This window comes from Vidua macroura, chromosome 2 (assembly GCF_024509145.1).
Source record: "Vidua macroura isolate BioBank_ID:100142 chromosome 2, ASM2450914v1, whole genome shotgun sequence".
Classification (NCBI taxonomy): domain Eukaryota; kingdom Metazoa; phylum Chordata; class Aves; order Passeriformes; family Viduidae; genus Vidua; species Vidua macroura.
In genome coordinates this window covers 71049665-71077374 of record NC_071572.1, presented here as the reverse complement: position 1 = coordinate 71077374, position 27710 = coordinate 71049665, and the positions used below count along the sequence as shown (strand labels likewise).

General features: G+C 45.3%; 1 protein-coding gene across 1 annotated transcript; it reads right to left on the bottom strand.

Moving 5' to 3' along the window:
- Window positions 1-359: 359 nt before the first annotated feature.
- ATP1A1 (ATPase Na+/K+ transporting subunit alpha 1) lies at window positions 360-27710 on the bottom strand. Its single transcript, XM_053969758.1, has 23 exons — window positions 27541-27710; window positions 19592-19696; window positions 18317-18376; window positions 17082-17285; window positions 16615-16728; window positions 15972-16106; window positions 15702-15819; window positions 14977-15245; window positions 13763-13961; window positions 12267-12376; window positions 10755-10889; window positions 10039-10231; window positions 9409-9584; window positions 8728-8864; window positions 7231-7381; window positions 6519-6687; window positions 5764-5918; window positions 5306-5429; window positions 4371-4516; window positions 4114-4244; window positions 3443-3544; window positions 2274-2365; window positions 360-1828 (listed from the first exon to the last, which is right to left on the bottom strand). The coding sequence occupies exons 1-23, from the start codon at window positions 27550-27552 to the stop codon at window positions 1800-1802; spliced, it is 3066 nt and encodes a 1021-aa protein (XP_053825733.1). The 5' UTR covers window positions 27553-27710; the 3' UTR covers window positions 360-1799.

Genomic DNA, 27710 nt, shown 5'->3' with positions numbered 1-27710 from the left:
GTGAGAAGCTCAGTGCTAAGGCTGTTTAAAGCTGAAATGTCAGGGATAGTAACAGGACCTTTTTTTTTCCCTTTTTTTTTTTTTTTTTTTTGCCAGCATCTGACAGCCAACCCTGATTTTGCAACTTCAATGCAGTGGGTCTGAGGCACTGACCAAAATGTTTAAGGAAGTGTAATGCCCGAGTCAAGGAAGTGTCATGCCTGGGACTGTGTCATCTCTGCATCACTTCTCAGTCATCATCAGATCCAGTAACACACATCCCACCTTTTTTTCTTCCTCCCTTAGTGCAACTCATCATCTCCCCTTCCCAGCTGGGATCACCTCACGCCCAGTTGCATCAATTCAACTGTTAGCATGGGCAGACTCCAACAATTGGAAGACTTTATTATTATTTTTAATTATCGCCAACTGGGGGTTCCACAGTAGAGTGTCCAAGACAAAGTGAAACAGTTGCCACCCTCAACTTCTCATTTTTTCCCTCCCTAGTGCTTTCTGAGTTTATGTTGTTCAGTATATGAGGTAAGCGACCCAGCTTTAAAACACCACCTTAAAAAACCAAAAAGTTATGAGGAAAGAGGGATGCCAGCATGGAGTTTTAATTGCAGAGCCTTTCAGTGCTGTGGTTCAGCAATCCTTTGCAGAGATAGACACATATCTGAGAGGGGCACAGGCCAGTAGTTCAGGAACAGGGCTTGAAGCATCTCCAGCTTGCTTTAGCAGAACAACACTAGGAGCAATGAATAGTTAGGACTTCATGGTGACTGCCCACATGCAAAAGGCCAGCTCTCTCACAGAGTTCTCACAAAAGAGAGCCATACAGGCATTAACAGTAAATCAAAGCATACAGAAAAAGGTTAGATACTCAGAGGGAAGCAGTATGACTCACTTCAGCTCACAGAGACAGCTCGGACCCCAGACAACAGCAATACCTTCCTCAAAAGTGGAGGATGCAGAATCCATGATCAGCCCCTGCCCTCATTCCACAGGAGGCACGAGTCAGGATCAGGACGGGGCAAGTGCCATGCACAGAGGACACCAGGAAACACTATCCCTTGCTTGGCTAAGTAAGCAGGAAAATCAGTGTTGATTTTGAGAACAAGGCTGCTTAGCCAAGTGCCAGTCAATGGAAGCCTGTTCTCACTCAGAACCCAGCAAAGAGCCCCTTAAGGCAGGCCAGCTCTTCTCTCCACTCAATGCTCCATTTGCTCAAAGAAGCCAAGATGCACAGAGGCCAGGAAGCTTCCTGAGCTTTAGGCTGTGAGATGCACGTGCTGGCAAACAGTTTGTCACATTAAGCACTGAGCTACAGTAAGGTGCACTGGGACTTTTACACATGCTGTTGTCTGTGGGTCAAGCAGCTCTGCTTCCCTATTACAAAAACAGGAAGCCAGGGACTAGCCCTTGCACTCACTACCACACCCTAAGCCAGGGTAGGGAGGCTGCCCTGAACCAGTTTTTGCCTTGAGAAAAACATCCACCTAAGACCATGTGGGGGCATCCTCTTATAATCCATCTTTATTTGTAAAAATCCACATATAAAATCTTCGGTTTCCTTTTACAAAAACATAAAGGCACATAAAACTACTCAAACTCTCATCCCCCTGGACTGATGGTCGGACATTCCCCCCACCCCAACCTCCCCCTTGCTTTCTCCTCCAGTCCACATTTCTTCATGTTTCCTTTAGTTTTCAGCTCACTCCTGCTCAGACAGTTCTGCTCTTGCAAAGATGAAGTATGCACACAGGGGAGATGGTGGAGAGGTGGCATGGGCTGTGCGTGGAATGTTTTACAGGTACTTTTTAGTAGTAGGTCTCTTTTTCCACCCAGCCTGAAAAAAAAGGAGGGAGAAAGCAGAGTTAGTCTCAAGGCAAACCAAATATGAGGCTCATGAGAGCTCCTTTTCAGTTCTTGAAAACTTGCACTGTAGCACCTGAGCTAGTAAGAGACCTGCCACAATGGAAAATTCTTGCCAAAGTGATGTTCTCCAGCTCTCATGATCTCTTCCAGCTTTCTAGAACTATCCAAGCATTATTCAGTCTTTCCCATCTACTTCAGTGCATCTGTACTTTTATATAATGGGAAAGAATATAGGGACAGCAAGAAGCCCATAATTTGAAACTAACTGCACAATTAATGTTGAGGAAGGGGAAAACACAGCAAAATACAGCCCCAAATAGTGCTTAGGGGTTCCTAAGCTTTGCTGGGGTTTCTGGAGAACTCAGCAGCATAAAGAGGTGGGGAAGGAAACACAGTGATGAGCAGCACATTCTTACCGCCAGGGTTGCGCCTGATAATGAACTTTCTGACTTCATCATACACGAATATGAGGAGGGAGTATGGGAAAGCACAGAACCACCAGGTCGGCCTGTTTGGGAGAGGAGACAGTGAGAACACGGGCTGTGGAGATGCTCTTTGCCTGGCACAGCTCTGACTTGATGGCACACTCAAGCACAAGAAGGCTGGCATGACCCAGCTTGCCAGTTCAGTCAAGACTCCTCCAAGCCAAGAATTACTACCAGGTTTTCTGCTGCAATAGATTAATTCACTTTTGTATAATAATTCCAACACAAGGTGTGTCATGGCACCTTTGCTCATCTCTGTACCAGCACCTCCCCAGCTATCAATCAAGCAATATTGCCTCTAAGTACACAACCTTTGTGCCCAGAGCCTTACTAACTGGAACTGTATTCTTTCCCTCGTGATTTACACATACTAACATCCAGCTGCTGCAGGCACTGGGCAGAGGCCAGCTTTCTTGTTAGGAAATGCTCACACTTCAGCACCCAACTCTTGGAATGCAAGATGTACCAGGATTTTTTTTTTTTCATGAAGATTTCATGGCACTTAAACTTTGAACAGTCCTCCGGCTTAAGACTAAACCCTGCCATGAAGTGTTGCAATGCTGTTGAGCAACACTTAAATGTTGGCACCTTCCCAACCATTAGGAAAGTTACTGTGCATCAACTGGTCATCTGCATCTACGTAGCAGCTTTTAAAAGACTTTACTACTTGTTCTCTTCCTAAAGGATGTAGTAAAAAAGTACAAGACATCATCAGCAGTTCTTCAGTACCCAAGAGTCATTTGGCCTATGAATTACAGCAATAAAACTGGCTTTCTTTGGAGGTGCAGTACCCTACCCATAAAAATACTCCATGAAAATAAGTGCAAGAGGCAGCTGCACTAGAGCACACTGGTACTGAAGTTGTATTGCTGATTTTTAGTGAAGCACTGAACAGGAGGCTCCTCATGAACATTCCACACACAGTGAAGAAAATCCCAGTGTGCCATAGGACAGCAAAGGATCATGACACCCTCTAGCCTGAAATCTTAAGACTAGGTTTGATGCTCCACTGGTTCACAACTATTTTTATCCATCTCCCTACCCCAAGCACTATTGTTCTGTGGTACAATCTGTTACACAAAAAGCACAATGCAACTTACTTCAGAGGATACATCCTTAGAGCAACATCCATCCCAGGGCAGTAGGACAGGAAGGCAGCCAGAGCAGTCTCCTCAAAGAGACCAAATATTAAGATCTTGTTCCTAGAAGAGACAGGAAAGAAGTCAAGGACAAAGTACTTTCAGAGATGACCTCCTAAAAAACACCTAGTTGCCACATGGGAATGAATGGAAACAGACATTCCAGTTCAGCGCAGAAAATCATCAGGTGGGGACTACCAGGCCCATCCATCCAAGGTGACAGCAGAGTTGCCATGATGGTATTTTCAGTTTCTTCAGAGACCGCTCATGATCAAATCAACCAGCATTGCTTTCACCACAAATTCAGGAGGTGGCTGAAGTTCATGCCATGAGATCTCTTGATGAACAACATCAGGAGATCAAGGCTGTATGCTGGAGTGTCAGTGTCCTTTGAGGTGGGCTAGCTCCCACAGACAATGCCAACAGAAGCCACCATTTCTTTGTCTCAGCCTGAGAACTGCAAGTTTACAAGGAAGAGAGCACCCAGTCTTCTTTCACTCACTACCAAGGCAGTCTAGTCAAGACTTTTGCCAAAACACCCAGACGCTGCTGGGATGAAGGACTAGAATGCTGTGTGCTGGAGAACACACAGAGTCCAATTCCAAATCTCCTCCATGGACAGGCTGACTTACTTCATCCCCTGCTGGAAGACAGAGTTTCTTCGGGTCTTACAAATGATCAAGTCTGCCCACTGCACGACCACGATGCTGACAAAGAAGGCTGTATGGCAAGTGAACTCCACTATCTTCCTCTGTTCATAGGTCTAGGAAGCAGACAAAGCAGAGAGCATTTGTTCAGACATGCTGCCTTTGCTCTCTGGTGCTCACACCAAGTTCAGCAGGCATTAATATTTTGGCAGGCAGCTTCTAAGCTGTGCCTCAAAACTTACCCATTGCTGCCCATAGCTGTCTTCCACATCATTAATCCATCGGTCATCCCACTGAACTCTGATCCCTAGCAAGCCGGAAGGCCAGAACCCATTCTCCGCCATGATTACAAAATAGGTGAAGAAACCTCCAAGGGCCTGGATCATACCTAAACAGGTAAGAAAGGATGATAAAACTGATTAAGCTACTGTGCAGAGCAATTATAACAGAACAACAGTTTGCAGGAAACCCTAATCACCTTAAAAATCACTCCTTGCACGGCAGGGCTCAATGTCCCAAGCAGCAACTGTAGAAATAGTTCATACTAACATCAAACTCAGCTGCAACCCTTTTGCTGAACAGCTTCTGCCCCCAACTTTGTACAGTTACTTCTGTTCTGCCCTGTGCTGTGACGGCACCATACTCAAGGACACAAGATAAAACTCCCTTTGTATTCTTATTATGCCTTGCCCGCCCCCCAACCCTTGCAAAACACAGTCAAGAAGGTTCCCAAGGTCTGCTGCAATTAAGCATGAGCTCCCATCCTGTGAACTGGGCACATCTCTGTAGCTGCCTTTAATCAAGGCTCCTAATGCTGTGTGTTCAGGGATACGCTGGAGAGAATCCTTTATTTCTAATTAAACTAACAATGGGATCTATGTTCTTGCTGAACAAGTCTGAACCAGAGGAGAGCTGGTTGTCAGCCAGTTCCTTTACAGCACTGTGCAATTAAACAAAATTACTGTGAAAGCGATTCAATGGGATCAAGCTGCACAAACCACCGTTATAAGCCATGGGGGAAGAATCATGGGAAGTTCTTTACTGCCTGAGGTTCTGGTTTACACACCCCAAACCTCAACCCTACCAAAATAAGCAGAGCAGTCACTGACTCAAGACTGTGTACAACCCCTGCTACCACCAAGTTCAAACTGGTGCCAGAGAAAACAGAGCAGCTTACCAATCTGCCCATAGGCCATGCTGATCAGCCGTTCATTCACCAGCTTGTCTGTTTTGGGATTTCTGGGCTGCCTCTTCATGATGTCACTCTCTGCTTGCTCATATGCCAGGGAGATAGCAGGGACCTGAGGGTGGCAAGACTGCTCTTAGAAGAGTTTCAAGTTTCCACTACATAGAGTCTTCCCTGTCCCATGTATTCAGTGCCAGAAACAGCACTCCCCAAAAGTGATACTCCAAAAGGACCTTACCCCCTTCCCCAGTCTGTCCTTACAGGGAGCTGAAAGATCCTCATACTCAAGAGCCGCGAGATAAATGTGAATAAAAGGAGTTTCAGATGGTCACTTACTTTAAATCAAAACACTAGAGAAAACTATTTAAGCATTTTCCTTCCACCTGTCCTTTCTTTAGGGTACCTAAGAACATCAACATTTTTTCTTGAGACAAAAAAACCACATTCACCATGTCAGTGCCCAAGTCAATGCAGAGGATGGTGACTGTTCCCAGAGGAAGGGGTATGTTTGCAATGATGAAGATCAGGAACGGCGTGATTTCAGGAATGTTACTGGTCAAGGTGTAGGCAATAGACTTCTTCAGGTTATCAAAGATCAGACGACCTGGAGCAAGGAAGAGAGAACAGGGTAATTCTCACTTGTCAGCAAAAGGCAGCCAAGCAGCTCACAGGCAGCCTCAGTGCTAACACCAAATGGCAAAATGCTAGTGCAGCAAATGAAAGGGTTCTCTTGTATGTAAGGGTGAGACTGCTCCATGCACAGCAACACCTGTTGACAGCAACACTTTTGGTCACAGCAATCAGGACTCACTGCATACAGCAGTAGGATACTAAGCCTTGGTTTCTGCACATCATCAAGAGCCCCTGGAGGGACCCTCAGTTCTGCTCCTGTTTGAGAGCTACTTCTCCATCAGGGAGGAAAACGTCACACTCAGCTGGCAAAGATGACTGTAAGGTCACATGTTCGGCAACAGCACAACGTAGTTTTTGTTACTCAGCTCCTTCCTACTCTTACCCATCCTCAAAGGGTCATGCAGAGCACCCATGGAAAGAAATAGAACTTTTAAGGGAGGAGGAAGAGTGCTGCTCTCCTTGAAAACTCTTGTCATGGATGCAAGCTCAAAGAGCCCCCAGATGCCTTTATTTCAGAGGGGATGCTGAAGCATGTTACTTTACCACCACAACACACAAGTTATAGACTCACCTTCTTCAACCCCAGTCACAATGGAGGCAAAGTTGTCATCCAGCAGAATCATGTCAGCTGCCTGCTTGGAGACATCTGAGCCAGCAATACCCATAGCAACACCAATGTCAGCCTTCTTCAGGGCTGGGGAATCATTCACACCATCACCTGTGACTGCTACAATGGCACCCTAGTCAGAAAAAGAGGAACAGCAAGACTGAAATCATCATGTAAGATCTTTTTTTCAGAAAAGCTTTCTCCTACCTTACAGATGAAGCACAAAAAAACGATTTCACTTTGCTGTAAATAAACCTTAGCTCCTCTTTGCCCTCCCCTCACCCTTTCCCTGTTCTGATCAGGCTCATCAAGAGAACCATGCTGCTCTCTCTAAAGGAGACACTGGACAACATTTGAGCATGTTGGATCCTCCTCTCCCAAGCACATTCAGAGAATTTAGGAATTAAGTTTACTAATGAACATCCTAGGATCAGAAGAAAACCTCAGTACAAACTGAAGATGTTTTCCTGTCAGACCCTTATATTTATGTTTTGTAGAGCAGCCTGACATCAGCAGCTGAAGGCTGCTGACAGACAGATTTAATCTGGCCCTTTGCATGAGGGCACTGAGGAGACTTAGCCCTAGCACTTCAACAGCAGAACTGCCTGGTAGTTTACATATATATGTCTGGGCATTTCTCTAATATGACATCCTTATTCTCCCTCTCTTTCTTTACCTGTCGCTGACAGCCTTCCACAATGATAAGCTTCTGCTGAGGAGATGTCCTGGCAAAGACAATTTCTGTATGGTGAAGCAGGATGTCATCCAATTGCTCGCTAGTCATGTCCTTCAAATCTGAGCCATGAACCACACAAGCTTTGGCATCCCTGAAAACAAGATAAGGTATATTTTACTTCACAGTAAGTTTCTCATAAGCTGTACTTGCCCCATAAAAATAAGGCTCTTCAGTGCTCTGGGGAAAGACCAACTTCTACTATGACTAAATATTAATCCAGGCAGCCTTTGCACAAGAGGTTTGATGCTCAAAATTTTGAGAGGCAGATAGGGAACACCAAGAAAAAGACAACAAAACAGAACCAAGCAACAGACAGAAAAAACTCATGAGCAAATTAATTCTTTCCATAGCTTTCTAGAAGGCATCAAGGCAAAGACTAGTTGTTTCCACAAATCTTAGCCTCTCTGAAAAAAAAGGAACTCCTGGCTCAGCTAGTTAGCTTCCAAGGTTTCAAGAGATGCTACTGTCTTCTGCAGGCAATCTTTTTTGCAATAGACTGATGACCATGTGACTGGTGATACATGGTTCTTCACAGAGAGTGTTCACACCACGCAAGTTCCAACTAATTTACACCCTTCGGCCACGAAAGCATGCAATGTTATATTTAGACTGGTTTGGTACCCTACACGCTGCAGCAAAATACCATCTCTCCAGCCCAGCATACCATCCCTTATAGGTCTAGGAGACTATCCATGCAGCTCTTGACATCACCCAGTTTAGACACAGAAATTCCTTCCCCACCCTTGGAGCCAGCTGCTGACCTGCTCAGTCATACAGCCCACCCAACCCCAGCCTGCATTGCTGGGTTTTGAAGTTACCCTCAAAATCTCAAAAAAAAAAAAAAAAAAACAACAACAACAACAAAAAAAAAAAAACCACAAAAAAAAAAAACACCCAACCAAAAAAACACCTCAAGCAATTTCATTTCACAGGGTGTCTCTATTCACAGTTCATAAGCTACATGGCTGTCCTCCAGCCCAAACACAGGCTGGGTCAAGCTAAGCAATGCAGACAGCCCAGCCATTCTGCAAACAGCCTGCTTATGCCAAAGCACATTTTCTGAGGATGCCTCAGTCCCAGCTAGGCTATGAAGGCAATCATTAACCCTTAAGAGGAAGGAGCTCCCTTTTTACATTTATTCTGTTTGTAGCTATGCACTAGTGTCAACTCCTCTACCTGGCATAAGTCCTGCTCCCTTTACTCTCCTACAGTCTTAGTCTTAAGTACTTCCCACACACAAGACCTGCACATTTAATACAATCTTGTGCATTCTTCACATAACTCGTGATATACACTGAAGAGCCACAATATGCTGAGCTAAGCAAGAAGCCAAGCTTTTAATGTCCAGGGGGGAGATGCTGAGGGATTATCCAAGGCAAGGAGAGAGGCAAATGCTGAATTCTTTGAACAGCTCTGGCCTTTCCCAGCAGACATTACCTAGGGTTGACCTGGCTGACAGGAATGTTGAGTCGAGCAGCAATATCTTCTACTGTTTCATTGCCCTCGGAGATGATGCCGACACCCTTGGCAATGGCTTTGGCTGTGATTGGGTGGTCTCCAGTAACCATGATAACCTGAAATGCAAACAGACTGCCATGAAAGCCTTGCCTGTACTGCAGAGCAATGCTGCCCAAAAGGAAGGGCCCCTTACATTGAAAAGGCCACATGTCTTTTGTTCTACTTGTGAGCCCTAGCACAGAGCAAGTCTGATGTACAGGCAGTAACCTGCTACCAGTATGTGAGGGATTGAGGTGAATGGAAGACAAAAAATTGTTCATGTTGAGCTAATGGAGCCAGTTCAGTCTCCAGCCTGTGCTCCCCTCTCATTTTAGTCAGCACAGTGGCACATGCAGAGCTTACCCTGAGCCAAATCATGGGCTTTGGGAGACCATGCTCTCAGCACCTGCCAGGGCCCTAGCAGTTTGGAGTTTCAGTCATTTTTCAGTTCATGAGCACACAACCATTTGTATTTAACTTAGAAATTAAGCCTGAAGTAATAGTAGTTAAATCCTGATCAATTACTCCATCCACTCACATTACAGTCATACAGGAGGTCAAGGAAGCCCTTTATTTCCACAGGTATGAAGTGGGGTGATTTTCAACCCAGGAATAAATTACCTTGATCCCAGCACTTCTGCATTTGCCAACAGCATCTGGCACAGCGGCACGAGGTGGGTCAATCATAGACATCAGTCCTACAAAGCAGAGTTTGTCTACAGGGAAGTTCAGGTCATCCGTATCAAACTGGAAGCCATCAGGGAACTGATCATCAGGCAGAGCCAAGTGGCAGAATCCTGTTAAGACATCAAACCCACATTTACTCTGTTCCTACACATCAGGAGGCAGAAAGAGTGAACACTTACTGCTTCTGCAAACAGCTGCACAAGAATAACAGGGCAGCTTAGTCAGAGACTTAGCCAGGGCTGTTGAGACAGGAGTCACACTCCTATTCTGGTAACTCTCAGCTGTGGCTAGGTGCCCAGTGGAATAAACCCAACAATACTGTGTTGTCCCATGGAAGGTCTCAAATGCTTTGCTGCATTTTGCAATTTCACTGCCAGGAGAGACCAGACCCTGCAGACTGCCTTTTAGATTAAAGGCAGGACTGTCCCTATATGGATTGCTGAAGTGACCTTAATACTATGGTTACACTGCAGGAACAGAGTGACCCTTCACTTAATCTGTGAGGACTGCATGGGAACATGAAGGACAAATATTTTCCAATGTAATCAGGCTGGTTTTCCTTACCTAACACTCTCTCCCCGAGGCCTCCCAACTCAAGGTAGGCATTCTGAAAAGCATCTTTCATTTCCTCATCCAGTGGTTGCTCTTTGCCATGAATGAGAATAGTGCTGCAGCGATCCAAGATCCTCTCTGGAGCTCCCTTCATCACCAGCAAGTAACGGGATTCTGATGGATTTGCATTTTTGTGGATAGACAGCTACGGGTGAAAGAAATGAATCTGTTCTATAAACATGTACCGTGAAGGACACAGTAATCAACATTAGTGTTTTGCAACTATGGCAGCTCAGGGCCATTTGTGATGTTCTGCTCTAGTTCTCATTTACCCACACTTTAAAGAGGTTTACAAACTAAGGAGATTCTGCATTCTTTAGCATTAATGTATAACTGCAGGTGTTGTAATGACCTTTTCTGTATTCAAGTGCCACCTGTTAAGGTCACTTCCCAGCAGTTCTCTCCTATTCCCAGATTTGAGTTACTCCATGCTCTGTGCATTACTGCTACACAGGTTGAGAGCATGACTGATCCTTTGTTAGCAGCTAACACCTTAGTGTCAGTGCAGCTCCCACACGTGTAACTATGGTCTGATTTATAGAGCAGTCTTCAAGCAAGTAATGGCTAGACAAGATTTGGGTGCCAGAACAAGTTCAGAGGCACACTGTGTGCAAATTTGCCCAAGTACTTCACACAGCAGCTCTCCTTTCAAGAGGACACCTGCTTACCTGGTACTTGTTGGTAGAGTTAAATGGTATTTCCACCACTTTGGGATACCTTTCTCTCATTTGCTTGACAGAACCACAGCACAGTTCAATGCATTTCAGAAGTGCAGACTCTGAGGCATCTCCTGCCACTGCTCTCTGAGGAAAAAAGACAACTATCAAAACATACCACCACAGAAGACTGGATATTTAAAATAGATTTTAAGAATGAATTAATCACAGCCCAGTCCCAGCTTCTACATAACATTATATGAAAGCAAAGAAGAAAAAATTCTATTATCTAGTACCAACAAATACTGCATTTCAGAAAGCCAGGCCTCCCATCTTGAGAGAACAGCAGTCTTCTTGTGACAAAGTCAAGAAGCCCTTTAAAAGGGTTAGAGAAAGTCACATAACCAGGTAGTCAAACTAAGTGAGGCTGGAGGGTAAACTTTGAGAAGAACTGCTGTAAGCTGTTTGCCATGAAGAATAGCTAATGTGAGATGAAGACTGACTACATGCACACAGAAACACTTCCATGTGCTCTCCCACTCCAAGATAACACCACCTTATCAAGCCTCTGGGAGAAATTTGATCTGTCCCTTCCCCATAAAGGTTGGCACTGGTAGAGATGGGGGTTCTCAGCCCAGGAGATCTGTATGTGCTCAGTGTCCTGGTGGAGCTTCCTTTGCTGCAATTGAAACCAAGTATTTCTTGCTCTTCTGGTCTCTCTCTTTGTGAGAAATTTACTTTTTTTTTTTCTGTACTACTTTTTGGTATCTAAAGACTTCTCTAAACTTCCCTCCCACAAGCCTTCCTTAAACAGGAAGAACTCCAGCTCTTTAACTTCAGGTCACATTTTGTAGACTTAAGATACAGTCAGAGGAGTGCTGGGGAAAAAGAGTTTGTTCCATCATCTCTACTACCACTGCATCAGAACACCCTTGGGAATAAGTTTATTAAGCAACATGACTAATACTTGACAGATTATAAGCACTGTACAGTTAATTTCAGCCCTGGCTGGGTCACAGTTCAGAAGGAGGAATGTAAACTGGTGCTATGCCAGCATCTGCACCAGCAATGATCCAGTGAAAGCTTAAGGAGACTGTCTCTAGCCAGTCTCCCACAACCACTGCTCCCCCTGCTCTAATGTTTATTTCTCCTAGCACCAGGTGTTTGTAGCTTTGAAGCGTACAAATGCCAGAGATAGCAATTCCTGGAACAGCCAGATACTGGGAAATGCCTAGGAAAGCTTTCTGGTCTTTTCTAGCCCTATCTGAAATATGTGGCCTCCCAAACTGAGTGTAGATGGGCAGTGGATGGCAAGGATTCTGCTGTCGGAAAAATAAAGTCTTTTCAATCCTATCTCCCTGGCCCACAGCACACTTCCTCTAAGACTGCTGGACTGCAAAAAAGATTAAGAGTGGCAGCTACCTCTACTTTGCAGGTCTGTGTGACCCACAGGATGTAATCTCACTACCATTATGAGAGGATGGTGGTGAGGAACAAGACCAACACTTTTTGTTTGGAACTCACCTTGAGAATTGGTACATTTTCCTGGCCAGCCTGAAACACAGCACGGTTACAGAGACCTGCAATTCTGGACAAAGCAGTCCAAGTGGCTGAGCTCTTATCAAAGGAAGCACCTGAAAGCAGACAAAGAGTGTCAAAAAGCCACCCCTCAAGAAAGTCACATAAGCTCAAAATCCCATAGATTTAAGAGCAAGAAACCTTATCTCAGAAACAGGAAATACTCTGAGCATCACTGCATCTCTTTCATTCCTCCTCCCTTCCCAGATACTTGAGGAGCAGCTGATTATTTTAAGACAGCAGCAGTGCAAGAGAACACCTCTGCTTTCAAGATGCCAGTAATGGCTGTATCCAGCAGCAACAGAGGGACACACTAACAAAGCCAAGGAATTCTGGACAGATAATGTTCATTCAGAGGGCTTGAGTAAGGGATGCTAGGTTCTACCTCCAGGTTGTCTTACTGTATCCATCAGCCTACAAACTGGGTGAAATAGCTCCCAAAGGAACAATGCTTAAATAAAGATACTCTCTCATTCTGGCTCTTAAGCTGGCTTTAAAGGAGATGAATTGAAGAGACAGTTAACCAATAACCTAACAAACTTTCTGTGAAATGAAATCTTCTAGGCTTACTTCCACTGCAGCCAAGCCAACCATTGCCAGGCCTAGGGCTTCCAAAAGATTTATAGCTCATTACTTTACATTAGTGTTAAATAAAGTGGCTTTTTTAAGTGGTGCAGATAGGCACAATGTTTTGGACTGGTTCAGGGCAGGATGCAGCAGCACCACTGGAAAAATATTTATGCTAATAATGTGTTGCAAGCACAGCATTTCACAAGGTAGACGACAGCTAGGAAACTCCCGAGTTTGGTTGTATTGAACAGTTCTGGAGAGATAAGCATTTCTCTCAGCTGTACAGCATACTGAGACTTCAGATTTTTATCAACTAGGAGAAACTTCCTGCTAAAGTCTTACACTCATTGCTGGCAGTATGCAAACACAACCTGGATCTTCTGGGAACACCCCTGTCCAAAGGCAAACATCTAGTTCCACACGGGAACTTGCCATCTATGTCCAGCCTCAAGTAATTATTATCAAGGCCAATACTTCTGCTGTCATTACTTTCAACAGATTTAAGATTGAGCAATTTCATCAAGATACGTTCTAGCAAAGATAATCAGGTACTTTGCAAATATTTCTATGTACAGGACAAACATATGGGGCTGAACATTCAAGAGGCTCAAATTCCAATGGAGTAATTCTGCACAAAAGACAGGCTAAACAGAATTTAAGGATTAAACAGAATCATGGTACAGTGCAAAGCTTTCTATGTGTCATTTCAATTTTTATGCTCATTCTAGACTGTACGTTAGAAATCCTTGCATTGTGAACATCACTTGGACTAAGAGCTACAAACACAGGTTCTTAGAAGTACTAGTGTCCAGGTAGGTCCAGAAAAAGCCATTTTTTAATGAGATGCCTCAAGCACAGAGAGGTTATCTTACCACTCTGGTTCTCTGTAGTATCAGCCTCATGGATCTGATTGTCAAACCACATGTGGGCAACTGTCATACGATTCTGTGTCAGAGTGCCTGTTTTGTCAGAACAGATGGTGGATGTGGAACCCAGAGTCTCCACAGCCTCAAGGTTCTTCACCAAGCAGTTCTTACGAGCCATACGCTTGGCTGTTAGTGTCAGACATACCTGGGGACAAGAAAGATGTCAGGTTAGATGCACTTGTGCATTAATAACACTGCTATCCAACTCAATGTGGACATGGAATGACAACCAGCTTCCATGCCCAGCAGTGATTCCCTAACTCCCTGCTCACCCTGCCAGAGCAAAATAAACAGCAACACTTCAGCCCAGGTGCTAGGTTTAAATGACATTTTCCTCATTACAAAACCTCCAGCAAAGGCTTCAGCCTTTCAGCCTACTTCTCAGTGTATTAGAAAGGAAATAACGTGCCTCAGACTAACATTTCAGTCAAAGTTGCCACCTCCTAACGATAAAGAGTTCTCAAGATAGGTGAAGGCAAGCCACATATGAGAAAGCCCAAATTAGCTCTGGTGATAAGGCTTGCAAGTTGCTGGGGTAGAAAGTGAGCAGCTCCAGCTCACTTTCTCGCTAAAGGCTCTTATCTGGTTCCAGTTCCCAACTGTTCATTCCCTGGCTTGGTTGCTACTCTGCTTCCTAAGGCAGCATGCAAGCATTTTCTCCTGTCTACCACCACTCTCCGTACACCTAAGAACACCTAGATGCTCTCATCACCTCTTCAGGAAAGCAAACTTACAAAAACCTCTGACAGATCCCAGACCAAAAGCTGGGGCTAGACTGAAGCTTGCTGGATGCTCTGCCAGTCCTTAAGGGTTGGAAGGGCTGGTGTGCATGTGAGTGTAGAAACCCTGATGGTTGTAGCAGGAAAATCCCTTATTGCCACAGAAAAAGGCAGGACTTAGAACTCCTAGTCTTGCTCACTTCAGCTGTATGATACCAAGCCTCTGTGCAGGTCTAACTCAGGGACCCATCTTTATGAGATAAATTGCTGCAGAACTTGATGTTGATTTAGGCAATTAGTTAAAATACACTGAACTTATAAAGCCCAACCCTACACATTCATCTTCCATTACTTCAGTGTTTACCTCTCTGAATGCACACTGAGATAAAGCACTCCACTTCATTAAGGACCAAATTCAATCTTTTTTCCAACTTCACTCACCGTAACGGTTGCAAGCAGCCCTTCAGGGACATTGGCAACAATGATTCCAATGAGGAAGATAACAGCTTCCAGCCATGTGTACTCAAGGATGAGGGACAGGATGAAGAAGGAGACACCCAGGAACACAGCCACTCCAGTGATGAGGTGGATAAAGTGCTCGATCTCCATGGCAATTGGAGTTTTCCCCCCTTCCAGTCCAGAAGCCAAACTGGCAATACGGCCCATCACAGTGCGATCCCCAGTGCTAATGACAATGCCACGGGCAGTGCCTGGAAGAGAGATGGGTTTCAGAAAACAAAAACAGCCACAGCTTAATATCCTGTAGGTGTGGAAGAGGTGTCCTGAGTGGGCTTCAGCACAAAGACCCCATATTCAGAGCTGTAACAGAAGTCCTGCCAGAGATGCCTGACATTCCTGCTTTCTGCAGCAATTGTAATACTTCTTACAGCTCTACCTCATGGTTCACGTTATGTTATCTGCATTTCAACACTTTATATTTCTAATAACACAGGCAGGCTAGAAGACACACCACATAGCTTCTCCTCTGAAAGAAGCAAGAACAAAAACCCAGTAGTGCTGTGGAGTCTTTGCCCATTCTACAGCAGTGCAGTTAGAATGGACAAGGACTTTGATGGGGACTTCTACCCTGCTTTTGCATTCCCACTGCTTATCTATACAGCTCAATATCATTGCTCATACTTCAGGGAAGTAGGAGACACACATACCTTCCACACAGTTGGTGGAAAAGAAGGCAATGTTCCTGGTCTCCAGTGGGTTCTCATGGGAGAAGTCTGGAGACCTGGTTTGAGGCTCTGATTCACCAGTAAGTGAGGAGTTATCCACCTACATGAAAGAGTACTTTGTCATACACAAGCAGACAGATGCCTACTAGGTACTTTCCCCATCCTTCTCCACTCCAGCCCCCATTCACAGCATAGAAGACTAATTCATCCTCCTTCAGAATGAAGTTTCCAAACAGCCTGTCACTACTGTACCTTGCAACCATGTGCAGATATGATCCGAAGGTCAGCTGGAATTCTGTCTCCCCCTTTTACCTCCACTAGATCTCCAACTACAACACCTTCAGCATTTATGCTCATCTTCTCACCATTTCTGACTACAAGTGCTTGCTGAAAGACAGTGAAGAAACAATCTGTGTCAAAAGCAACTCTTAAGAAAAGGCTCTAAAGAACTGAGAATCTTAAAATAGTTATGCTATACTTCTACAAGGTTTCTACTAAGAGATGTTTATATCTATGTTATTTAAGAAAAATAAGTTGTTTTTTTCCTTGATATTAAAGCTCCTTGTTACCAATGTGATAGTGTGATAGTTATGATCCAGATTGTCCCTGAAGGAATTCAAATTTTAGTGCTTATCACACCAGTTATTGAACTCCCTAGACTATGGAGAAAGTGTCCTATTATTGTAAACAAGCTGATGGAACCCACAGGTTTTCAGGAACTATCTTGGCCTATTGGCATAGCTACTTAGAGCAGTCTCACAGATCCCTCAAAATTAAGAGCTAGTAACCCACATTAACAGCCAGGCCCTTGAAATTGGAGATGGCGTTTAAAACAATTAATACCTTTGAACAAGCTATGGCTTGCCAGACATCAAGGAAATTATTTATTCCATACCTGAGGCACCAAGTTCTTGAAGGACTCCATGATCTTGGAACTTTTTGCTTCTTGGTAATAAGAGAAACAGCCAGTAATGATAACCACAGCTGCCAACACAATACCCAGGTACAGCTACAAAGAGCAGAGAAAGTGAGTCAGAGGACAATCTGCCTGAAAGGCTTCCAGTTTGTCCAAATTAATTGCCTGGCATTTAAGTGCCCCATCACAAGCATGAAGGTACTTGCAGTCTCTGTTCAGTCTGAACACAAAGGCTGTCTACAAGCTAGTGTTGTTAACACAACACAAAGGAAGTTACCTGTTCATTTCATTATGTGGAAGCATTCCAAAACATGTTAAGCTTGCACACTGAATTTCTGTGCTTATGGGAAAAGCTTCTGGACTGAATGCTTAAAGGAAATTAATCTGCCTTGAGCCCAAAAGGCTGCTCAGCCTGCCTTGGAGGTAAACCAGACCTTTTTACTTACATTATCCTTGTTGGGCTCCTCCTCCATCAAGCTCTGTATGCCGTAAGCCAGAAAACACAGAATAGCACCAATCCACAGCAGGAGTGAGAATCCTCCGAAGAGCTGCCGACAGAACTTCACCCATTCAGGAGTGGTGGGTGGGGGGGTGAGGGCATTTGGGCCATCACGAGCCAGGATCTCAGCTGCACGTGCAGTAGTCAAACCCTGCAAGAGAGGTTCCTTTTTAGGCATTGTGGCAAGACCAGCTGCAGAAGGTAGCTGTGAATTTGCTCGAGTTTTATCGCAGCAACAAGGAGCTGCTAACAGAAAAGGGAGATGTCCAAAGCTACCAGGGTTCCACAACACAAGTGCAGGATGTAAGAGATGAATGCCAAAGCAGGAGCTACAGGATGCTGAATGCTACTTGAGGAGCCTGCAGGCCATGGGCTTATGAACACAGAAGAAGGGCAGGACAAGAAGGCTACAGCCACAGACTTTGAGCTCTGAGGAACAGCATAGTGCCATCCACCCTCATCAAATTATGGAACAAGTGAAAGCTGGAGGCCATTAAAGTGATGACATGTTGGAACAACCTTCCAGGAAGTTCAGCTTTCGGAAGCCAAGATCTTGGACACAAAAATGCAAATCTCTGTACTCTGTAAAGAGCAGACTTGATGCTATATGCAATCATGCAAGAAATGCATTAAGCAATGCAAACAACAGCAGAAGTATTAAACCACTGCAGTGCTTTTGCACTGGACTCTATCTAAGGTAGCCTAGGACATTTGCACACCTCTTACTGCAGAAAGGCAGAATTTTAACTGGTACTAGCCATCATTAAGTCTCTGGGTATGTGCTAGCTCTCTAGACTACATTTGCAACATAACAAACATTTGTCTTCATTGCATGCTCCTCCAGAAAAAAACACCAAGAATCAACTTGACCTTGAATGACTCAGAGGCAGATAACAGTGACTTTGTTAGAAGAAAAGTCACTAAAGTATTGCAGTCAAGTTGTACAGTGGGAGGATAAAGAAAAGTATTTGTGAATTCCAACAGTTCTCCCAAAGCCTGAGAAACTTAACTGGAGGAGGGGAGATTAAACACAAAAAGAAAAAAAAAAAAAAAAAAAAAAAAAAAAAAAAAAAAAAACCATACCAAAATCAGACCACCCAGATCTCCCTTTGAAATGCTCTGAGCTGTGGCTGTTTCTTTTCAGATCAGGGCAAAGAGGGAAGGAATACAATGTTTACCTACCCGATTCAAGTCTGTTCCATATTTACGATGAAGTTCATCAAGGCTCAGCTTGTGGTCATCCTGAAAGAAAAGAAATAGTTGGAAGAGAAAAGAATCTGAGAAAAGAGCTCAGTAATTTCACCTTCTACCCCAGGTTCCCTATCTGTAACAGTTGGTGTGATAGCAGGACTACAGTTCATCCTCTCTGTGAAGAGAAATCTCAAACTCATTCTGGAATTCAGCACAGTCACATCTTTAGCATTCTTGTGACTACTTGGGTACTTGAAAGCTTTTTTGACAAAGTCTGACTTTCTCTCATTGCAGTCCTTACACCCTCAGCAGATTCCGTGAAACCTCAGTGAGTGTGTTTTTTTGGGAGGTTGAGAGAAGAATGGAAAGAAAAGGAGTTGGGAAGGAATGTACAGAAGATTTAACCTGTAATTTCACACATTTTTAAGCAGTGTTGCTATATTAAGCACTACTTTGGGGGAAGTGTTTCTTTCCCCAAAGAGGCTTCTTTTCACAGCCTGGCTACTTTTCAGTTGGATTGAGTTGGTTCAGAGCATTGCCTCACTTAAAAAGCTGTACTGGAGGAGCAGATACTTTAAGTACACATGTCTACTGAACACAGAATGTAATCTTTGAGCTATATTTAGAATCCCCTCTTCCTAACAGAGGGGTCAGAAATGGTAAAGCCCAGTCTCAAACCCACAGAACAGAAACAAAATCTGCATCACCTTTAAGGACAGCAGATCTAAGCCAGATGATGTTCACAGACAGATATAGCATCATCCAGCTTTCACAGATGGAGATTGGAGACACTCCCCACAGCCTCAAACATGATTAGAAGGAATAACACTGAGGTCAGTCTGAGCAGAGGCCAGCAGTAAATGGAGCTGTACAGCCTCAACTCCTCAGCTGGAATGAGAACAGCAGTCCCACTCACATGACAGCACAATAAAGCCTGTAATGCTGCTATGCAGAGAGCGCTCGCCTGGCTGAGGAAATACATCCATACTGTGCTATGGGTACTGCAGGCAAGTACAGACTTAGGTTCTGTGTCAAGTGCCTTTTGAGAAGTGATGTTGCCAGGGTCTATTGTGTCCTCCTCTTGATGCTGAAACACTGACAGCACATCTGACTTGGGGACAGAGGGGAGGAGAAGGGAGATCAGTGCCTTCAGTCACACCACACCATCAGCACACCAGCTCGTTTCTCTTACAGTCAGATTAGGCACAGGGCTTTAGGCATAGCAAACATCCTTAAAGCTGCCCTTTCTGTGCCCTACACTCTTACCATTACAACTTCTTTTTTAAGTTCATCCATGTCCCTCTCCTTCTTCCCCTTCTTCTTTCCGCCATGCTCTGATGTAGCAGTGGGCTCATACTTGTCTCTTCCAGCCTGCAAGGGAAGACACAGCACTATTAGAAACACCTTACAGTCAAATTCCACAGCAGTAGACATGAACTATACACACAAGACTGCCAGGCAGACCAAATTATCACAGTTTATTAAAGCTTTAGTAAAGCCTTTGACACAGTTTCCTACAGCATTCTCTTGGAGAAACAGGCTGGTTGGACAAGCTTGTTGCTTGGACAGGTGCACTGTGTGCTGAGTAAAAAACAACTAGAGGGTTGGACCAAGAAAGCGGTGGTGAACAGAGTTACATCTAGCTGGCATCTGGCCACCAGTGGGGCTCTCCAGGCCTCAGTATTGAGGCCAGTCCTGTTTAATATCTTTATCAGTGATCTGGACAAGCAGATTGAGTGCACTCTCAGTCAGTTTGCAGATAATACTAAGCTGGGCAGGAGGGTTGATCTGCTGGAGGGCAAGAAGGCTCTGAGGAGGAATCTGGACTCGCTGGATTGATGGTTTAATAAGGCAAAGTGCTGAGCCCTGCCCTTGGGTCACAACAACCCCAGGCAGCACTACAGGCTGGAGGAAGAGTGGCTGGAAAGCTGCCCAGCAGAAAAGGACCTGGGGGAGCTGGTCAACAGTGGCTCCACATGAGCCAACATGTGCCCAAGAAGGCCAATGGCATCCTGGCCTGTGTCAGCAACAGTGTGGCCAGCAGGACCTCAGCAGTGATTGTCCCCCTGTACCTGGCACTGGTGAGGCCACACCTTGGGTCCTGTGCCTAGTTCTGGGTCCCTGATTGCAAGAAGGACATGGAGGTGCTGGAGAGTGCCCAGAGAAGGGCAACAGAGCTGGTGAAGGGTCTGGAGCACAAGTCTGATGAGAAGCAGCTGGGGTTGCTGAACCTAAAGGAGGTTCAGGGGAGACCTTACTGCTCTCTGCAACTCCCTGAAAGGAGGCTGTAGCCAGGTGAGTGCTGATTTATTCTCCCAAGAAGCCACAGGCTAAGAGGAAATTACCTCCAGTTGTGCCAGGAGAGGTTTAGATTGGCTATTAGGAAAAATTTCTTCACAGAAAGGGCTGTCAAGCCCTGGAACATGATGCCCAGGAAACTGGTTGAGTCACCATCCCCAGCAGTATTTAAAAGATGTGTAGATGTGATACTTGGAGAGATGGCTTAGTGGTGGACTTGGCAATGCTGGGCTAGTGGTTGGACTCAATTATTTTAATGGTCTTTTCCAGCCTACATGATTCTATGAAAGTTATGCCACTACAATAAGTAACAAAAATGAGCTAGTGAACAGAGAAGTCTGCTCAGTATCATATCAAACACACAGATTAGACCCAGACATTGTGCAAGCTTAGCAAGGAGGAAAGCAAGCTACACACTATTCTGGCAGTCTTGACGCGTGAGCCTCGGCTCAAGCTGAAAAAGTGACGAAGAGCAGAAGAAACCAATTCCTGAATGTATGTTTCCTTCAAGACATTAACTCCTCCTCTCCCCTCCCAGCCTTCCACCTCCTCTGGTGAGAAGGAGCAGCCTGTCAACTGAAGATAAATAAGAGGTGGTACCTCTGGCTGGTCTATTCTGGGGGCTAAGTTCCAACACTTTCATTCTCAGTTTGGCAAACTAGCTGGCTGGTTTACACAACAGAAATCTGCTTTCAATTTATGGCAGTTTGAACAGCAAGAATGGTATACAAAGCAGCAGTAAACTTTTGCAGATTCAATCTGTGCTTAGTCCTGCTTACACTTCACAGAGCAGATGATTTGCTTAAAGCCTCTTTATTCAGAACAATTTTTATTCACTTTTATTACAGTTAATTCTACATGAAATTGTGCAAAGATTTAGATCTAGTCACAATGGGGTAAACAAGCACCTAAGGACAAACAAATGATGATTTAGTGCACATAAACATCACTTAAGACAATCTTCTGTTCCCTTCTGTGTGGGACCAATTACATCCCCACACTCTGCCAAGTTTTATGTGATGAGATTTTCACCTAATAAGATCCCTGAGAAGAACTTTAAGATGAAACAGCACTTAGTGGCACCAGAGTCAAATCTTTAACAAGATTAAGAAAAGGTTTCAAAGGCATTGCCTTGCTTGTTCTTTGCATGAGCACCTCAAACCATGAACTGGACTCCAGACAGCTGGATTCCTGCAAGTGACCTGGACACAGGAACTATTATTTGGATCCAAGACCTGTTCTGATGAGCAGCTAGCACAGGAATAATTATCTATTTCGAGAGAAGTATAAATCAAAACCAAAAGTGAAACTGCATGAAAAAGAAGGAAGATCATTACTTTTCTGAAAGAACCCGTCAGTCACATCTAGACAAGGGTTTTACTATGCTGAGAAAGCTCTGTGTGCAACACTCTGCACCCATAGTCACACATTTCACACTGCACAGAAAATCTCCCCTTGCCCTGCTCATTAAGGCAAGCTTTGCACGCCACTACAGAGCTGTGCAATGGAAACAGTTTTTAATAAGTACAGCAGAACAAAGCTATTTGCCTCCACTGATCCAGGAAAAGGACACAGAACTCCAGACTGTCAGCATTCCTGACATTCTCTTCCTTGCACCTAAACTCCCATTTCCCTTCTTCAAAAAGTGAAAGCCACAGTACTTAAATCAGCAAGGTCCTTGCATTCCAGCATCACAGGATTTTGCCTCAGGACAATTCACGAAAAGCCACCATGAAACATCTCTTTCAGTCTCTGAAGGAAACAACTTTGACTTCTGCTGGAATTATGGCAGACAAGTCCAAACAGGGCCATGCACAAAACACATGCCTCTTGATTACTGCTTGAGATGAGAAATGATTCCTAACGAAGGTGAAGGAGCTAGTGTCATGTTTAACTACCACTCCATCACCTTCAGCTTCACCCCTTCTCCCCAAGGAAAGCTTGGCAAGCTCTTGCAGGTGATCTAAAAACCTCCTGGTTCTTTGAAACTTCTGTGAGAAATATAGTTACTCAGCTCACTGGGGGCAGTGAATAATCCCAGGATATAGAGGTGCTTAGGCTTTTTCAGCTGCAGCTGAATCAATCTACAAGTGGCCAAACATGAAAAGGCTCACTCTGCCCTTGTTCAAGCAGGATTTGCTTTAAAAAAAAACAAAACAAAAAAAACCCCAAAAAAAAAAAAACCAAAAAAACAACAAACCACCAACTTAAAAAACCCAGCAATCATCTCCAGTCAGAACAAAGAGTGGATAGAGTTACTTCTTTCTCTAAGCACCCAAGTATTTGGGTCTTAATGGAGTCTATCTTACTGGAGTCTATCTTATGGAGGAGTTCAGCAATTCCTCAGCTTGAAAAAAAAAAAAAAGGCACAATACTTTCAATACTTTCCCTTCTGTTGCTTTAGCACTACATCCCACCCTTACTGAAAAGGTAAATAGGTAAGTCAGGAGAATCAGCTTCAGCTCTTGTTAAAGGATCATTTCATGCAGAATCCGAACTTCCTGCTCCATCATTCAAATCTGAACTTGACACAGGCATCAGAGTCCAAGTCCTGTCCCTGTTCTGTGCCTCCAGGGCCACTGCCTCCCTTCCTGCAGATGAGCCCAATCTGTTCAACAAAGGCTTGTGCTGGCTGGGCTGCCAGGGGAAGAGGTTTTCATCCCACCTCGGCGCTGTAGGATTTCCCTGCTCTCCCCTTCTTTTCCTGTTATACAAAGAGAAGAAGGCCTGTGGTACTCCACATCCACATCTTATCAGGATTTAATCACATGGCCTGAACACAAAGGAAGGTCTGTCTCATCAGAAATGTCACCCCTGTTCCTTGACTTAGCCCAAGAACTGACTCATCAAAACTGCCTCAGAAAAAAAAACAATGCAGCTTCTTTTTTTTTCCATGCAAGATTTATTTTTTTTCCACTGGCTTAAGCACAACATTTGTACACACCAGCGTAAGAAGTTTTATACATCCCCCAGAAAATCCTATTGTCTTTCAGCTACAGCTGATGATTTTCCGCTCTGGACTAATTGAGCCATTCATGGCTGATGTTCTCAATACAAGCCGTGATTGACCAGGAAACAGGAGGGGTACAAATCAGCAGACAAGCTTAGAAGTACCCTGTTCTAAGATCACCTAATCCAACAAGAAATGTCAAGTAAGAGCCAAAACAAATTATGCTGTCTCTGGAGACCTGGTCTGTTTTACTGCTTATGTCATTATAATCAATTGTGCACAGAAAACAGAAAAGTTACTGTCCTGCTGCCTTGTGAGCCAGTAAATATATTAACCAGATGAGTCATAAAACTAACTCCGCCTGTTGGACTGCAAACTCTGTTCCATGACCCTATGTAATCCTAGCAAGAGATGGAAGAGATGGTTTCTTTGGATTATTCTTACTCCTTCCCAAGAACTGTGTTCAATCTCCTATCTTGAATCAAAAATTTAATCTGCATCAATTGGGAGGACTCTCAGCATTTAGGACAGTACAAGGCAGTTTTTACTCAACAGCTAGTAATTGCTAATTGTGCAGTCTGCTGCTTCCCAAATTATGAAAGGACAAGCTCTTCTCCCATGAGAAGAGATGCAATCCTAATCAGGTTTTTAATCATCGGGATAAAACAGAGGACCACCCACACACCTTAAGCCCTGTCTAGGTATTAGGACAAACATCTCTACTGCTCTGGAGTTGTGTGAAGACCCAAGAGCAGACATTTCCAAATGTCATCACTGCACAGCTGAGCAGCCCATCCTGGGTTTTTTGGTGCTGCACCAACTACAAAGAGTCACCTTCCTCACTTCTTTGCCTGTAATAAATAGTCACCATAACTCCAGACATCTCTAGTAGTTGACAAACACATCAAGTTGAGTGGACTGGACCCAGTTTTCCCCTAGACTAGCTGGTGAAGGCTATCCGTTGGAAAGGCCTGGGTGAAGGACAAGCTGCAGTTTTCAGCAGGTCACGACTGGAGTGGGTTGTACTGCTCACCTCACTTGCCAGAGACCCCTGTCCCTGTTCCCCCGTTTTTCCAGAAACACAGGCTGACTAGGCTCAGGGTTTTCTCTGGCAAAAGGACTAGCCTCTAGCCATAGTAATAAAAAGTGAACTGTCATAAAATAGCCATAGTAATAAAGGAATGAAGAAGATAGGGGAAGGGGAAGGGAATATATTAAGATTTTTTAAATTGCACCAGATAAGAACAGGACTGGACCCAGTTTTCCCCTAGACTAGCTGGTGAAGGCTATCCGTTGGAAAGGCCTGGGTGAAGGACGAGCTGCAGTTTTCAGCAGGTCACGACTGGAGTGGGTTGTACTGCTCACCTCACTTGCCAGAGACCCCTGTCCCTGTTCCCCCGTTTTTCCAGAAACACAGGCTGACTAGGCTCAGGGTTTTCTCTGGCAAAAGGACTAGCCTCTAGCCATAGTAATAAAAAGTGAACTGTCATAAAATAGCCATAGTAATAAAGGAATGAAGAAGATAGGGGAAGGGGAAGGGAATATATTAAGATTTTTTAAATTGCACCAGATAAGAACTGCTTTGATTTGCATTATTTCCCCTCAGTTGGTTCCATTATGCAATAAACCTTCCTAGTTCCTGACAGGGGGAAAAATCCTTAACTGGGGTTCAAAGAAATCCAAGCTAGCTAAGAGGTGTTTCTGCTCCACACAGGGGTACTTGATCACAGCATCCAGCTTCAAAAAGCCTTCGCTACTGTTTCCAACAGCCTTCACACACACTTTTCTTTATTTAGAAGATACAATCTGAATTAAGGACATCTCCTCCCCATGGCCTTTAAGGCAGAGCTGAGCTCCAGAAGTGACCCAAAGCACACACCACCGACTCTGTGCTATGCCTGTGTGGCGAGGGAGATGGGAGTGAAACATGCTGCTGTCTACCAACAGCTTCCAGTCAGCTCTTAACAGGAATGAAATCCAGAGTGCTTTCCTCCACTACACACTCCCCCGTTGGATAATCTGCTTTTTGGACTGCACAGCAGCAGCTGGCCCTCCCCTTGCCCCATTACCATTTAAAGTAAAACAGACTCAGCTTCTCCTCACAGCCACAGAGAGAAGAAACTTGTTTTCTCACACTTAGGCTCTTTTTTTTCTCTTCCATCCAATGCACCCATAGGAAAGAAGTTTCCTTTTTGGGCACCCTAACTCAGGGCAGGCACATGCTGTTCAGCGCTGCATCCACACTCTGCTTTTTTCACTGCCTCACTCTCTCACATGCCCATTTTTCAGGGGGTCCCCAATCATTCGCACACATTCTCAGCGCTGAACGAGCAAATCTTGTGACTTGCTACCAGAAAGCATGAGACAGCAGTATTATCCCTGCTGAATTATCCCTTGTGGCAGCACTTCAGTTTCAGGCTAATTGCTTTACTATCCATGCAAGATCTGAAATCTGAAGTGGAGCAAGACAGCTTTCTACACTGGAAAGCGTTTGTATCTTCTATTAATCCCACCAAGGCAGGAGAAGCTCCTGAAGCCTTTTGTGCTGCAGCCCTAGACACACACACAACTCAAAGGCTGCTCTGATGATTTAAACAAGATTCAGAAAGTATTCAGTGCCCACACTGCCAGATCTCTCCTCACTGTTTTATCTCCTAGATGAATTTTACTGCCCATACCGCCTGTTGCCTACTGGACCTAAATACAACAGGCTGCGCTGCCAGGCAACAGAAGAACTTCTTAGGAAAAGAAACACAGAACAAATGCCAAAAGCCCACCCCACACACTCCTCAACCCTGTTTTCCAAGCAACTGTCCATTCAGCCATGTTCTTGCAGCTCTCCCTACTACTCATGCAGTTATGTCAACATTGCTGCTGCTGTACTGCACCGACGAGGACAATACAAAGTCAAATCAATGTTTGAACAGCGCTTGGGAAGCACTGAACACCTGTTGGCAGGGAACATGCTACCACCGCTGCCATGGCCCTGCACGGTCACCCTCCTCAGGAAGTAGAGAAATCGGGGAATTTTACAGGAATGCATCTAAACCAAAAGTAAACACGAATTTACACACCTCCAACTACACAAGATACACACGGAAGCATTCGAAGGGAAAAAACAAACACCCAAGCAACAAACCCCAGAAACCTGTCTCTAGTTTTTTTGACATAAAATGAAATCAGAGCAAGCCAAGAGGTGTTTCTGCTCCACACACGGGTGCTTGAGTACAATATCCCCCAACAGCCTTCACATACACTTTTCTTTAGTTAAAAGATACGATTTGAATGAAGGACTTCTTCCTATAGCCCTGTAATGGGCTATAAGGTAGAAACAATGCTGATCCAGGGCAGAAACCGCTGCACAGCCTCCTGCGAGAAGTTATCTCCCCAGTGAACAGGAGACCTCAGGCGTGTTCGCCTCCCTTCTGCCACCATCTCCCATCACACTCTCGCTGCCACCAACAGGCAAATTAGCCCTAATAACGCTGACGGCTTCCCTTCTCCCGCCCCCCCCCCCGCCCCACGCCGGGCCCTCGTGTCTCAAGAAAAGTCTAAAGTTCTCTCAGGAGCCCGGAGAGCAGCCGCGCTCCCTCCCCAGCTCCGCAAGGCCACCAGATAACACCAGCCCCGGGGGCTGCGGGCGGACGAGAGGCCCCTCGTCGGGGAGGCACGGCCTCAGCGAGGAGCCGGGGGCTTTGGGACGCCGGCTCTTTGCCCCGGGCTCCGCCACGCCCTCGGCCCGGCTCTTCCTTCCCGCGGGCGGTGGCGGCCGCCCTCGCACGTTGCTGGGCGGCTCGGGCACCGGCGCCGCTCGCCAACGACCACGGCCGCCCTCGCACCCGGCCCGACGTGGCCGCCCCGGCCCGGCACACACAAAGCGCAGCCTCGTCGAAGGGAAAGGGGCATCGGCCACCGTCCGGCTCCGTGAATTTCCCATTTCCCGCCCCGGCCCGGCCTCGCCGCTCACCCCCTTGCCCATGGTGCCGGGCGACTGCGTGCGGGTCGAGTGACGGGGGGCGAGGAGCGGCGCTCAGCGGCGCCACGTGTCCCGGCCGGCGCAGGTGCGGAACAATAGGAGCACCCCGGCCGGCGCCCTCCTTCCTCTTCTTTCTCTTTCTCCTCCTCCTCGGCTCCTCG